The sequence below is a fragment of the Brachyhypopomus gauderio genome, chromosome 2 (genome assembly GCF_052324685.1).
Source record: "Brachyhypopomus gauderio isolate BG-103 chromosome 2, BGAUD_0.2, whole genome shotgun sequence".
Lineage (NCBI taxonomy): Eukaryota > Metazoa > Chordata > Actinopteri > Gymnotiformes > Hypopomidae > Brachyhypopomus > Brachyhypopomus gauderio.
In genome coordinates this window covers 9,259,778-9,275,419 of record NC_135212.1, presented here as the reverse complement: position 1 = coordinate 9,275,419, position 15,642 = coordinate 9,259,778, and the positions used below count along the sequence as shown (strand labels likewise).

General features: G+C 45.8%; 1 protein-coding gene across 8 annotated transcripts in view; it reads left to right on the top strand.

The window, feature by feature from the left end:
• The window catches only part of celf6 (CUGBP Elav-like family member 6), a 103,140-nt gene that overhangs the window by 50,526 nt on the left and 36,972 nt on the right, over positions 1-15,642 (top strand). For all 8 annotated transcript variants that reach the window (XR_013123659.1, XM_076986222.1, XM_076986215.1 and 5 more), the window contains exon 3: positions 8,416-8,464. Coding sequence is in view for 7 of the 8 variants with exons in the window: in XM_076986222.1 (XP_076842337.1) it covers positions 8,416-8,464 (49 nt within the window). In the remaining variant the exon portion in view is untranslated. The remainder of the gene's footprint in view (positions 1-8,415; positions 8,465-15,642) is intronic.

Genomic DNA, 15,642 nt, shown 5'->3' with positions numbered 1-15,642 from the left:
AGGTAAAGGAATGAAGCAGTCCTCTCATACACTGCCTCAATGTGCCATGACTTCAGTCTCTTTGTATAAATATGTGGTCTTTTTGTGTGCGGCATAAATCTCCGAATAGAAGGCCGTATGCTACAGGCAATGCTCGTATTCCGTTTTCCTAAGCAAATAACACAAAAAAACCCACACAAACTGGTTTTCGGTGGATCAGATTGGATCGGATGATGTCGATCAGATCTCAGCAGGGCGATATATCTCTCACTGGATCCAAAATGAACCCTCCTGTAATAAGCCGGCCGCATACCTCTGGTGAGGGAAGGTTCTAAAAATGCCTCTCGGTGCTACTTTAAACCCGCAGCCCGGGCACCGTTCCCAGCGCCTAACGGGAATAAATAGTTGGTAAGAGAGAGGTGACCCCGTGACCCCTGCGTGGACTCGGTGTGACACTAATAGGCCTACTGCTTCTCCTCGGAGTCCACTTGAAGCAGGGTTGTGCACACCTAATGAAGGGCTACACCACTTCCTGCTCTCTCCTCCACTACCTTGTCTCCGCACACATGCACGAACCTTGTCAAATAAATTATTGAGAGTGTCCCGCTGTCCCAGGAGCAGGCCAGGCCGTTCCAACGAGCCTCCCTGCTAGGAGTCGTCCTGCTCCGCGGACGAACGGCGTCTGAAACCACCCCAGCAGCGGCCCGCTACAGGGAGAGGAATGCATGAACACAGATGAGAACAGGGAGAGAGAGAGGGCAGGGAGATTGAGTGGGGAGAGACCAGGTAGAGAGTGTGGAGAGAGCAGGGGGAGAGTGGGGAGACAGCAGAGAGAGTGTCAGGAGAGAGAACCGCTCTGTGACCAGCTCAGTCTTAGCACTTTGTTTTCATTAGGCCAGGTTTATGTTTGCAGGGTAGAGCAATGGTGGTGCTCTCCTCTGTGTGTGTGTTTGGCTTTCTCTCTCTCTCTCTCTCTCTCTCTCTCTCTCTCTCTCTCTCTCTCTCTCTCTCTCTCTCTCTCACACACTCTCACACACACACACACACACACACACACACACACACACACACACATATATACATACACGTACACATGCACATGCACCCATTCACACACACACACACACACACACACACACACACACACACACACACACACACACACACACACACACACACACATACACACAAGCTGTGATATTCTCTCTTTTCCTATTACTACTCTAAGCCACACATCTTTCTGCAGGCTATCCACCCTCTTGTCTTCTCCAATCTGACCAAATGGTGAGGCTTGATTATTTCTGTCTTGTCCTCAGGCTATGCTAGCTTACACCAGATGACTTGGGCCAATGGTGGGTCATTATTCATTATTCAAAAATAAAAGGCAGGATGGGTTAAGGTATTTTTTTACCAGCAACTCCCATGGGACAACTAACTTCTCTTCAGTTGCATATCAACAATGCATCGATATTTTGAAAACATCTTCCGCAGTGGGTCAGAAACCACTCTGAACGTGCCACCTCCACAAGATGGTATTCTTTTTTCATTATTTTCATTATGCCTGCATACATCTGTGAAATCCTGCTGTTGTCTGACCTCTACACCATGGGTTTTCAAAAGCACATTTGCTTTAGCTTCTAATGTCAGGGAAAGTAAACATTCGACTGATTTAACCTCTGAAAGATTCAAACTAAATTCACTGTTTAACTTGTGTGACATTATTCACAGTTTGTTGAATCTGACATCTGAAGGTTATTCAACATAAAATCAATTTGCTGCTCCACAACAAAGTAGGAGAGGGTAGACCAGAAGCTTAGCTTCTTGCTTTACTTGAAATGCATAGCTCAGACGCATTGCCCCTAGGTCGAAATGTAAATTCCCTTTAAAGATTATAAACATCGTAACATCGTTCTCCCTTTGAACTCCCCTTTTTAAACTCACAATGCAAAGCTTTTTCATGAACCATGAATCACGGTGTAAGAATGCCTAAAAGAAGTATACTTTGCCTGTGTTTAGCAATCTCCTCAAATAAAGGCACCCACTCACTTCAGCATCAAAGTGGTTGTGTAAAGCACATGAGTAGCAGTGGGTGTGGTTCATTTTCCTAACACTGCCCCCAAAGGCCTGGAGGAGCATTGCTGTATGTGCTCACGTAGGATTCTCTGCACTCCACCACCTAACCACCCCACCTCATTAGACCTACATAAAACATGGTAGTGGGATGCGTACTACAACAGCCTGTGTCTGCTCGTCTTAGGGGCCAACATAGGCTTACACCTGCGTGTGGATGACCTGTCCCTAGGTTAGAGGTTATAAGAACAAATAACTTTATTTCTCCCCCTGTCTCCTCTCTCTTTCTCTCTCTCTCTCTCTCTCTCTCTGTCTCTAGCTCACTCCCTTGCTGTCTCTCACTCTGTTTTTCACATTTACGGTATAATTAGTCCTCTGTCTATTTAGCAGCTCATTAGGGTGTATCTCACTTTACTGTATGGATCACGATAAACACACACACACACACACACACACACACACACACACACACACACACACACACACACCCACACACACACACACACACACACAGAGTTCTTTTTTTTTAGATCCAACAGCTTCAATATAGCTGATATAGCTGTCTTAGAAATACCTTAGAAGAAACTTAAGGACATAAGCCTTGTGTGTAGGCATTATGTGAGGAATGAGTTAATGATTTGTATTGAGTGTAAACTGCCATTAGGACTCACATAAATGTGGTGCTTCTGACCTATGTACTATCTACATATAATGTGGTGCTTCTGACCTATGTACTATCTACATATAATGTGGTGCTTCTGACCTATGTACTATCTACATATCTACAGGAGGTATGGAGTGTCCTGGAACTAGGAGTGTCCAGGAGTGAGGAGTGTTGCACCTAGTCAAGAAACATTTCCCTCACTTGTACCGATTATCTTAAACTCAACACTATGTCTCGTACTATCTTGGACATTGTTATAGTATATAATTAAAACCTAAAATGTTTAAAATAAATGAGTTGAGCCGGTATAGGGCTGGTCAGAATTCAGCATTTGATGGAGATTACAAAATACTCCTATAAGTCTAGCACAAAGGCATCTGCCAAATGTTATAAATGTAAATGTAGGGAATACATCTCCTCTGTTGGTTTAACTTCACTATCAAGGGAGTATCTGTTTATTTGAAAACATACATCAAAGCATTCAACATGCCACACTTCTGCACAAAAAAGTTCTTGTTCAGAATTCCCTAGAATGATTATTTGATATATGGAGCACTTAAAGTCATATATATCATACGTGTTGGGCCTATATATCATATTTAATGTTGCGTGAGCAACGTGGTTTACTGCAGTTTGTCAGATCTTCTGCAGAGGTATTTTGCACTGGCAGAAAACAATCTTACAGCAGGCTCATTGATGATGATGAGTCTGTGCCGCTGAACACAGATCTGTCCCAATTCCACAGGCTAATTCGGCCATTCGTCTTCAGCGTAATTGTGGCACTCCGTCAGGTGTGCCGACTGTTTTATTATCAATCAGAGTGATGTGGGTCCTTTTACAGAAACAGGCCGAGTGGAATCAAACACGCACCGAAAAGCCCTGGTGCAGGCACTGGTACAGGCAGGCCTTTGGTGGCACGTGCGTGCCTGTGCGTGTGCCTGTGCGTGCGCCTGCGCGTGTGCCTGCGCGTGTGCCTGTATTTACGCGTCTGTCTGAATGTGCCGGTGTCTGTGGGCGAAGGAGGCATGCGTGCCTCTTGTCACTTTTTCTATCACTTGTCACTTTTCTGTCTTTTCATTCCTTCGTTTCTGACATACCTTTGGTCTCTTTGGGTTACTTTTGCCCCTGCGTTGCCCATGGGTTTCCTAGTAGAATCTTTCCCGTAGAAAAGCTGGTTGGCCTGTCTGTCTTCTTTTGGTTGGACTGGATTCCCGGCCTAGACCTCTGACATCTCTATAGTGGTGAGATTGCTCAGTTAAAATGCTCATGCAAAAACACCTGGTTTGTCTCCTCTCCTCTCATCTCTTTTCGTCGCATCTCATCTCATCTCGTCTCATATTGTCTCATAATTTCTCCTCTCGTCGCATTTTGTCTCATCTCTTCTCCGCTTGTCTCCTCCCATCTCCTCTCCTCTTGTCTCATCTTGTCTCATCTCACCCCGTCTCTGCTCCTCTCATCTCGTCTCCTCTCATTTCGTCTCTTCTCCTCTCCTCTCCTCCTTTGCCTCGGGCTGTGGCTCTTCCACTCCCATCCCCACTCCAGCCTCATAAAGCAGGCTGTCACAGTGACTCATTTGTTAGTCTTGTCTCTCAGTGCCTGATCCTCAGCCCACCTCCTTGTCTCCCGTAAAGGTAATGTGGTGTGGCTGCATGTGACTACCTGCCTTGATCTATACGCTCATCCAACCACAGCAAGAGAGACTGTCCTCTTTATACTACAGACAGGTACAACATCCAGATGTCCTATCTGACCCTGCACCTGCAGCCCATTCTACATGCCCCTACCCCCCTCTACCACCTCCCCGGGGCTCCTGCTGCACCATGGGTAAAAATAGGAGAGTCAGGGCTGTTATGGATGTTGCGTAACGCTAGACTAACAGGATTGAAGGTGCATCTGCTCCCTGGGTGGCCGGTTGAAGACAGTAGTGTGAGTGCCAGGTTCAGTGGGGTAAGAAAGAGGAGGCAAGGCTTCCTCCAGAGGGAATAGATGGTGAGGTAATTACCCAGCTCAGGAAGAAGTTCATGTGAAGAAAAAGACAACAACACATAGACATCCATGCACACACACACACACACACACACACACACACACACACACACACACACACACACACACACACACACACACACACACACACACACACACACACACACACACATAAACACACCTACAGACACACATACATCCAAAAGCATACAAATTTCTTTCTTTCTTTCCTTCTTTTTCTTTCTTATTTATTTATTTATTTTCACTTCTTTCTTCCTAGCTTGCTTTCTTTCCTTCTTTTTTTCAGTTTCCTGTCAAACTGTCAACATTCTTCTCCATCATATTTAGATGCCAGTGCTGCTCTGGAACAGGTGTATGCATGTGTATGTGTGTTCTTACATGTGTGTGTGTGTGTGTGTGTGTGTGTGTGTGATGTGTGTGTGTGTGTGCGTGTGTGTAAGTAATATTTTTCAGACAAGGTTGATGTCTTTCCGGCCAAGACAGCAGCCAGTTTTAAAGTCTGTATTCCTGTATCTCTCTGCCCCCCCCCCCCCCCCCCCCCCCCCAACCCCTTCTATCTCCCTATATTTAAATTAATGTAACTGGATTTGGGATTAGACTCTATTGTTCAAACATAGCTTGTTCTTTGGACTGCTTGTCTGGGAAGTCCTTGCATGTTCTACAGTTTGTTTTGGTGCTTGAAAAGGAAACCACCCATAAGCATCTTTGAATTAATTTGTCAACAGAGTTATTAAGAAAGAACTCTATTTTTTTAGTGGAGTGCAAATCTCCCTTTAAACATATATTGAACATAAGAATGAAACTGAATGTTCCTGGCAGGTCTTCCCAATGGCTGTGCTACTTGTTCACTGTCCCTTGTCCAGTCTTCCTCCGGCCTGCATCCCTACAGCTAGTGTAGATGTTCACATGTTCTCTTCACAATCTTTCTTTTTGCATGTGAACAGAGCAAAGTTGCATTTGTCATATAATAATGAAAACATAATAATGAGAGACAGGGTGAGAGAGGGATGGAGAGGGAGGGAGCGAGACTGAGGGAGAGAGAGATGCTAACAGACGCAAGTGGATAATGAGAACTAGACAAACAGATGAGAGAGAAATAGAAAGAGATGGAAGTTCTCCTTTTTAAAATACTTGGAGAGGTATACTGGTTTAAATGAGAGTGACGGAGAGACACGGAGATGTCACTGGAAGACACTGGAACGTATGCACTAGCAGGTAGAAAACTAACCAAATGCTACCTTTGTTTCTCTCTCTCTCTCTCTCTCTCTCTCTCTCTGAGACTTCTAAAACCTTGGTTTTAGATGAAAGAAAGACATTTTTAAAGCAATAGTGTAATGTGTAATGATTGTGCAGATCATTTTTTAAACTTGTGTATGAATGTTTATGAGCATTATTGTGTGTGCTTGTGTGTATGTGAGAGTGTTTGTGTTCGAATGTGTGTATAAGCAAGTGTGCGTATGTCTCCTACCCATAGGGTAATGCGATGTTCCTTGCCCAGTCTCTGATGAATTCATCTAATTAACAGAGCCTTGATCTGTTGCCTAATCCATGGCTCTGTAATAAGGGATTAAAATGGGGCCTAAACCACCTGCTGTTACTGAACCGCACGACACTAGCTGCACACATGCCTGACAGCACTGTCTGGGTGCTACCCTGCTCTGTGTCTGAGTGTTACCCTGCTCTGTGTCTGGGTGTTACCCTGCTCTGTGTCTGGGTGTTACCCTGCTCTGTGTCTGAGTGTTACCCTGCTCTGTGTCTGGGTCCTACCCTGCTCTGTGTCTGAGTGTTACCCTGCTCTGTGTCTGGGTGCTACCCTGCTCTGTGTCTGGGTGTTACCCTGCTCTGTGTCTGGGTGCTACCCTGCTCTGTGTCTGAGTGTTACCCTGCTCTGTGTCTGGGTGTTACCCTGCTCTGTGTTTGGGTGTTACCCTGCTCTGTGTCTGGGTGTTACCCTGCTCTGGGTCTGGGTCCTACACTGCTCTGTGTCTGAGTGTTACCCTGCTCTGTGTCTGGGTGCTACCCTGCTCTGTGTCTGAGTGTTACCCTGCTCTGTGTCTGGGTGTTACCCTGCTCTGTGTTTGGGTGTTACCCTGCTCTGTGTCTGGGTGTTACCCTGCTCTGGGTCTGGGTCCTACCCTGCTCTGTGTCTGAGTGTTACCCTGCTCTGTGTCTGGGTGTTACCCTGCTCTGGGTCTGGGTCCTACCCTGCTCTGTGTCTGAGTGTTACCCTGCTCTGTGTCTGGGTGTTACCCTGCTCTGTGTCTGGGTGTTATCCTACTCTGTGTCTGGGTGCTACCCTGCTCTGTGTCTGGGTGTTACCCTACTCTGTGTCTGGGTGCTACCCTGCTCTGTGTCTGGGTGCTACCCTGCTCTGTGTCTGGGTGTTACCCTGCTCTGTGTCTGGGTGTTACCCTGCTCTGTGTCTGGGTGTTACCCTGCTCTGTGTCTGGGTGTTACCCTGCTCTGTGTCTGGGTGCTACCCCGCTCTGTGTCTGGGTGCTACTCTACACCTTGTGTTTGTATCTCTCTGGCAAATTTGTGCTGATCCATTTTAGAGAGGGACAGGGAGAACGAGTCCAGACTCCGTGAGGTTCCCCACACTGTGAAACCCAGCAAGAGACAGCAAAGCTATTTGAAGAACACCCAGCACATGTTCGTGATTATACTGTCATGGAAATGGTGGATGATGTCAGGGGTTGTTGGCTGGCAGGAGGTGGTCAGGGCTAGCAGGAAACTTTTTGTCACACTTGCTAAAAGAGGACATTAAAGTGGGACAAGGGAAAGTGGGGGAGGGGGGGCACAGACAGCAGGGGCTCATGAAAAATTGTGGGTGAGATTTTCTTTAACCTCATTGGGTACACAATGAAAAAGGGGGAATGGGGAGAAGAGAAGATGCCGCGTGCCAATTCGCTGGACGAACGGGCGGCTGGCCCATTCTGCCCGGTTGCTAAGCAACTCCTAGTGTACCCTGGGCAGCTTAATGACTCTTGTTGCCGCGGCGACTCAGAGTATTCTAACGGGCCAGAAGCTCCGATGTTGGCGACCAATCATGCGAGATTAGAACAGTGAAACTGACTAATCAGCAGGCAGGGACCCTATGACCCTGTATGAACTCCAGGCAACAAGTATATATGCATTTTCACTATAATGCAATAATTTGTGTCAGTCTTCAGAAATCTTAACAATAAAGAATTCTTCATTTTGCAAAATGCATAATGTCTGACAACAAATGTCACATTTTCACGTTTTCTGCTCACACCGCTACACTTGTCACAGCTAATCTAAGAAGGTCTATTTCCTGAGATGAACTAATTGCATTTATTTATATAGAGGTGTAAGGGGGGTGTGTCATTGTGTTCATTTGATTGCTACATTTGTGCAAATGAAGTATTCACCTTGGAAGAATAAAATGTTATGAATCTTCACGTGTGGGAGGATGTGTATACGTCTGTCACTGGAAGTGGCCATTTCAGCAAACTGTCAGTGAGAATTTGCCATCTCCAAAGAACTAGCTCGATTACTTAGAATATCTGACATTCTAAAAAATAGTGTACAATCTTAGAAGAGGGCAAAATGTATGTACACACACCTACACACAACTTTGCACCAACCTACCTGGATTAAACTGTCTCTCTCTCTCTCTCTCTCTCTCTCTCTCTCTCTCTCTCTCTCTCTCTCTCTCTCTCTCTCTCCAGATGAACCGGCCCATCCAGGTGAAGCCAGCAGACAGCGAAGGACGGGGAGGTAATTAACCTTCTTTTACACACATGTAGACACACATGAACACACACACACACACACACACACACACACACACACACACACACACACACCCCTAAACATGTTCATGTGGAGGCTGTGCATTGTGCGTAGAGTAGCATTAATATAGGTCAAACGCCTCTGTTGACTCCCCATCTGTCTGGTGGGTGAGGACCTTTCTGGTTCACTGTCACTCGGCCGAGTTCAAAGGCACATTAGGAGTCCTCTCTTTTTGCCCTCAAAGTCCCCAGACGAAAGACTCTTTCTGATTACAGATGAGACATGCGTTTAGGACACGGCCCTGGCGACACGCCTCAGCGGGCACAAATTTAAACTCATTCACATACATGTCGTATGTTCCTGTTTAACTTTCCAAATGATGAAAAAGAGTTTAATGTACAATCAATGCTGGCTGATGTCAGAGGATTTATCGTATATGTTTGAAGCAGAGGGACACACAAGTAGACTTTCTCTATATTGGCTTTGGTTTGGTGAAAGATCTCTTGCCACTGGTAAAATTCAGTGGTATTGTAAAAACAGCTCGCCACGTTTTTCATCCCATTTCATATCAGGCAGTATCAGTATATTGGTTAAATGATTACAGCCATGCTGTCTCCTATGAGCTGTGAACATGTAGATTGCAGGCCACTATACTAAGCAGTGGGGAGTTGTCTAAAATAATCATTTAAAAACTGCTATTTGCAAAATTATGCTGTTAACCTGTAATATTCCTTTTCTGCCCTGTTAAATTTTATTCACTTTGAGTGTTTGTTTTTACACAGTTGCCCGTTTTAAAATTCAAATAAAATCCAAATACTTTGATTGGTCATGTTGAGGTAGTTTGGCAAGTTTGAGTAGAATTTGTGCAAGATCTTTAGCTTATTAAATCCTTAATTAAACTACTGAAAGCTAAGTCATGCTTAAGTTGGTTACTTTTTTTAGGTGAATTTTGTGAATTTCTCATAGAACAAGCAAGTTTGAAAAATGCTGTAACTGCCAATCAATTCTACCTACAAAAGACATCAAAGGAATAGGCAGTCTATCCGTATATCAAGTTATCAGTCTCAGTTTATTAGTTTATGAAAAACAGAATTTAAAATGTGAAGCATAATGAGAACAGACATTATTGTATTATCAGGTATTATGAGATGTGTACTAGTCTTATAATTGTATAATAGTAGTTTTACCTTTTCATTGTGGTCTTTGAGTATTTCTTTAATATTGGTAGAGAGAAGGTGTTCTCAACTAGTTCATACACCTTACAAAATCGTCAAATGTACATGTTCAGAGAAGGACAAAACAAAATAGTTTTGCAGCTTTGTAAAATGCCCCCATTAAATACAAATAAAATACAGGCACACTGAGATAAATCAACATTATTGGTCTGTCTCAAAGAACTAAACAGCCATTACCCACCACAAACACGCAAACTAACACAACCCTGATAAACCATTTTTTTTTAAGCTGCGTTCTGTCTTGGAGTGACTAGGTTGGAGACCAACCATCCATGTATAATTTTTTGTTGGAGTTGAGATGCTTCTACTTTGAGATTCCTGGTACTGCGGAGGCTGACAGAATGCCCTGCCCACTACGACAGATGGGTGACATTTATGGAGATTACATCGTAATCTATAAGACTATAAAAACAACATTTTGGACTGAATGCACTTTAACAAACTTGGCAGATGCCAGTGAATCTCTCCAGATTATGAGGTTTAAGGCGAGGTTAGAAGTCCACACATTCAAAGTTCACGTTGGACTCTGCTGAGCAGGGTGAAATCTCTTTCTTCTTCTAGCTCCAGTTTGTTGTTCCGGCTGCCGTTGCCCTGTTCTGTCCTCAGACGTCTGCTGTACGGTTGAAGTATGTGTTGTTGACTGTAATCGTGAGTAAATGGCCCACGTTCGAGGGTGGTCCTTTGAAGTCGGAGCCGAGTGGACACACACACTCTGGCACATGCGCTGTGCTTCCCAAGATTGCAATTCACAGGAGTGTGTGTGCATTACGCAGCCTGTTCAGCCTCTCTCCACCTTCTCAGATCAGAGTGCCATCAGATGGTCACTTTAATTAACCACCATCTAAAAGCAGGCCAACCAGCCAGTGACTGGCATGACCTAAGCCCTAGCCAATCAGCTTTCTTGGCCAGATAAATTAGATGTGGGCTGTATAGAAGTGAGAATGGATGGGGGCCGATATCAATTACAGCTCTCTTTCTCTCTCCATCTTTGAGACAGAAGGAGCGGAGAAAAAGTGTGGCAAAGGGTGAATGAAATAAGCAGGGCTTTGGAGCCTGGTAAACAGTATCAGACAGCCATCTAGCAGTATGGCTACACGTGTGTGTGTGTGTGTGTGTGTGTGTGTGTGTGTGTGTGTGTCTGTGTGTGTCTGTGTGTCTGTGTGTATGTGTGTGTGCATGTGTGTGCATGCTCCCGCATGTGAGTGTGTGTGTGTGTGTGTGTGTGTGTGTGCGTGTGTGTGTGTGCATGTGTGCGTGTGTGTGCGTGCGTGTGTGTGCGCATGTGTGTGTGTGCGTGTGTGTGTGCGTGTGTGTGTGTGTGTGTGCGCGCGCGTGTGTGCGTGTGTGTGTGTGGGTGGGTGTGTTTGGCAATAAGGCTGAGTGAGACAGAGGCTACTGGACAGGCCAGACAGAGATGTTGGGTTCTAATGGTGGTCAGACCGGACCAGACGGAGCGGTGAGGAACCACAGTGACTGACAGCCATGGCTGATTCACACCTCTATCTTGAGCGTGGCGGCTGTGCTGCTGGGGGCAGCGAGCGCTGCAGTTTGGGAAGGTGCACGTCTGATTGCGTGAGCGTGCCCCGCTGAGGCTCAGACGGTGGACGTGACAGCCCGCTCTCCCCGGGGCAGAGCGCGTAACTAGCGCCATCACCCAGCAATTCCGGCACCTCCAGGAACGGAAGGCCATTCATCACGAGCGGACCTCAGCAATTATCCGTCACGAGCGGCCGCGGAGGCGTTCCTACCATGTGCCTGGGAAGGCATTAGGGCCCATTAGCGGCTCTCTTACAACTACTCCGGCATCCGGGCTACATCCCGCCCGCACGCCGCCCGGGAGAGCCAACCCCGTCCCTGGGGGGAGAGTCACGGCGGCGTGGCGGGTGGAGGCGCTGATAGCAGCCCGATCCGAAGTGCGTTCACCGGCACAGATGCTGCATCTAATTCTCACTTTAGATGCAGGTGACTCATGAGTTGGATATTTTTGCCCAGTTTTATCTCAGACATCAGTGAAGGGAGGAATAAGATGGAAACGGGTGAGAAGGGAAAGTGGATGAGAATCAGAAGAAAAGACTATCCGAGAATTGAAATGAATTTGTCCAGCTAAGGTGCTGAAAGGAAGTTCAGATCTTCAACGCTTCAGGACGTTCTGCTGGTCTAAAACAGGCCTCTAATCTTCCATATATCGGTGTCATTATTTTATTCTCCTAGGAATTATTTGATATGTGTCCGTCCTCTTCCTCCTTCTTCCCCTTCATCAGGCCATTCTAATTTAAATACTCTGATAAGAGCGCGGAATCGATCCCCCATGGTGTGGACAGGGTCCAAAGAACGTGCATCTAATGCCGTTAAAGCCGCACATTTCAGTACATTTCGCCTTGACCCGAGTCTGGCATAGAGAGTAGCCGAAGTAGCTATTTTCCTTCCCCAGTTGTCAAGAGCGACAGAGGTGAGGGGGGGGTGGGAAGGGCTTAAAAGAGATGGAAGTGGACCAGGGTGGTGGGTTGGTGGGGAACGACTTAGATGGGAGTTAGACGGAGCAGGAGGGGAGCAGACAGAGACAGACAAAGCTCAGGGAGGTGGGGGTGTGTGGAGTAGGAGAGAGCAAAGAATCATCGGTCAAAGATTCATTTCAACCCCATTCACTTCCAGATCTTCATGGGGTCCAGATTCACGGTGTCAAAATAGAAATAAGCATTTTTTAGTGATTGGAAACAAAGACGCTTGTCTAGGTGTCTAGACAAAGACAAGTATAATGCATTTTTTTTTTACATTTTACTCATTTCTTTTTTGTTACTTGTTGCTGTGCGACTAAATCCTTGTGCCAGTTATCAAGGACTACCACAAATTTTATGTTTGAACTTTTCATTTAGGGCTCAGAAAACAGATGCTCTATCTAAACAGAAAGGATAATTATGTGACATAGATCAGAAGTAGATTGCATTAATCACCCCTAAATCTCTGATAGAACAAGCCTTTAGCACAGAGGCAGCAGAGTGAATCTGGGTAGTTAATCAGCCATGAGCTTTCCTGTCCTCTGTCTGACATTCTGGTCCCCAGTGCATCTTGCCCGTCTCCACCTCAACTTTCAAATTTGTCCGTCCTCTCTGTCTCCGTCTCTCCCTCTCTCTCTCTCTCTCTCTCTCTCTCTCTCTCTGTCTTGCTCTCTCTCACCTTGTCCTCCCTTGTGTCCCTGCAAGAAAAGATAGGTCTCCATTATCCAGGACTGGAGATGGCTGTTATCTAAACACAATCTTTGAGTATAGTCTCACACCACACAGATTTTTCTGGGGCAGGGGCCATTTTGTTGGGAAAACGTGGAGGAAGAGGGAGACCATTCTGCCATTTTCCCTCAAGCGAACGTCAGTGTCTTTATATTGCATCTCCTCCTCTAATCTATGGCATTGTCGATCTACACACATCGACAGTGGTGTTTTAGTGGTTGCTGGTAAGAGCTACTGGTTTGAATGCCATAAAGGGCAGCAGGAAATTAGACTCTACAACCAGAGGGCTGTTGGTGTCAGTGCCTCGTGTCGTATATTTGATACTGGCCATACGTCCTTGACAATATACTGGGGAGGCAAGTGATATTCATGGCTGTACACTCCCAATAATACATATGATGCAATACTCACTTGGAAAATAGCAAAAAAGAAGAAGTAAATGGTTCTGTATTTTTTTTTAGCTTCACTCTATATTTGGAGGTGTAATTAACATGTTAAGAAAAACAAATTGGGGCTTTAAGCATTTATGAATATTTGGATTGAGGAGATCTGTGTTGATTCATCCGACTGGAAGTCAAAACTAAACATTCGAAAGGTTTCACTGGACTTTCTTAGGGCATATGCTATAATATTGTATGTTATTATACACAATTTGCACCTGAGGTATAAAGTGTGAGGAAGATGATGATGCTTGGGTAAAAGGCTATATGCTAATACACTGACTCAAATATTCTGAGACTTACAGAGTGTCCAGCTCTAATTCCCAGTCCAAAGCTTTTCAAAGCTTTTCACATCAGGAGGTGGCCCGCTCACTCTCCTAGTCTCTCAGCTCCGAGGCAAGGTGTCTGTCCATGTTTGCCCTCTTTTCACCTTTTGACTAAAATTTTATGTCTGTGAGACAGTGTAGGGAGCTGCTGGCAGCTCAAGCTGTCCTGGGCATCTCAGTCTCCCACACCTCAGCAGGTGCCGGTAGTGAAGGCTGCCGGGTAAAACAGACCGGACCGCCACATGGGATTCGCCGTGTGTCTGCAATTTCCCACCAATGAGAGATGCTCCCCACTCATCATGCAAATGAGGCTCGGTCCCAGACATGTCAAAAGAAGAGTCAAAGGCACTCCAGTCCAGATAGCACCTCTCACGCTCCCCCACAAGCGTTTTTGAGACTCCCTCTCTTAAAGCACTAGCACCGTTGGCTCAGCACTAATTTAAATGGGCTGCTAGGAGGTGAAAGGGCCATCGTGCTGAAACACAATCGGCTGACTTTGTAACAGACAAAAGTTTCAATATCTCACTTCAGCTGAAGGAGTCACCGATCCCTGCAGCCTTCTGACTGCACAGCAGACATTTTTTTTGTTTCTATGGAGAATGGGGAAGGGGTTTTTATATTTGTAAGCGAGCCTAATAAGCAACACATGAAAACGTTGCATTAAATAATCATTAATAATTATTAATAATGCATGAAATGATAATAAGGAATGACGAAATATATAAGATCAGCATAATTTCATAAAATGTCACCTGTTCAGATGGCAGATGTTGGATTCAGCAGGAATGGTGTGTTGTTAGGACGGAGCAGGTATGGTGTGTTGTTAGGACGGAGCAGGTATGGTGTGTTGTTAGGATGGAGCAGGTATGGTGTGTTGTTAGGATGGAGCAGGTATGGTGTGTTGTTAGGATGTAGCAGGTATGGTGTGTTGTTAGGATGGAGCAGGTATGGAGTGTTGCTAGGATGGAGCAGGTATGGTGTGTTGTTAGGATGGAGCAGGTATGGTGTGTTGTTAGGATGGAGCAGGTATGGTGTGCTATTAGGATGGAGCAGGTATGGTGTGTTGTTAGGACGGAGCAGGTATGGAGTGTTGCTAGGATGGAGCAGGTATGGTGTGTTGTTAGGACGGAGCAGGTATGGTGTGTTGTTAGGATGGAGCAGGTATGGAGTGTTGCTAGGACGGAGCAGGTATGGTGTGTTGTTAGGATGGAGCAGGTATGGTGTGTTGTTAGGACGGAGCAATTATGGTGGGTTGTTAGGAGGGAGCAGGTATGGTGTGTTGTTAGGATGTAGCAGGTATGGTGTGTTGTTAGGATGTAGCAGGTATGGTGTGTTGTTAGGATGGAGCAGGTATGGTGTGTTGTTAGGACGGAGCAGTTATGGTGTGTTGTTAGGAGGGAGCAGGTATGGTGTGTTGTTAGGACGGAGCAGTTATGGTGTGTTGTTAGGATGGAGCAGGTATGGTGTGTTGTTAGGACGGAGCAGTTATGGTGTGTTGTTAGGAGGGAGCAGTTATGGTGTGTTTTTAGGAGGGAGCAGGTATGGTGTGTTGTTAGGATGGAGCAGGTATGGTGTGTTGTTAGGACGGAGCAGTTATGGTGTGTTGTTAGGAGGGAGCAGGTATGGTGTGTTGTTAGGACGGAGCAGGTATGGTGTGTTGTTAGGATGGAGCAGGTATGGAGTGTTGTTAGGATGGAGCAGGAATGGTGTGTTGTTAGGATGGAGCAGGTATGGTGTGTTGTTAGGATGGAGCAGGTATGGTGTGTTGTTAGGATGGAGCAGGAATGGTGTGTTGTTAGGATGGAGCAGGTATGGTGTGTTGTTAGGATGGAGCAGGAATGGTATGTTGTTAGGACGGAGCAGGTATGGTGTGTTGTTAGGAGGGAGCAGGTATGGTGTGTTGTTAGGATGGAGCAGGTATGGTGTGTTGTTAGGACG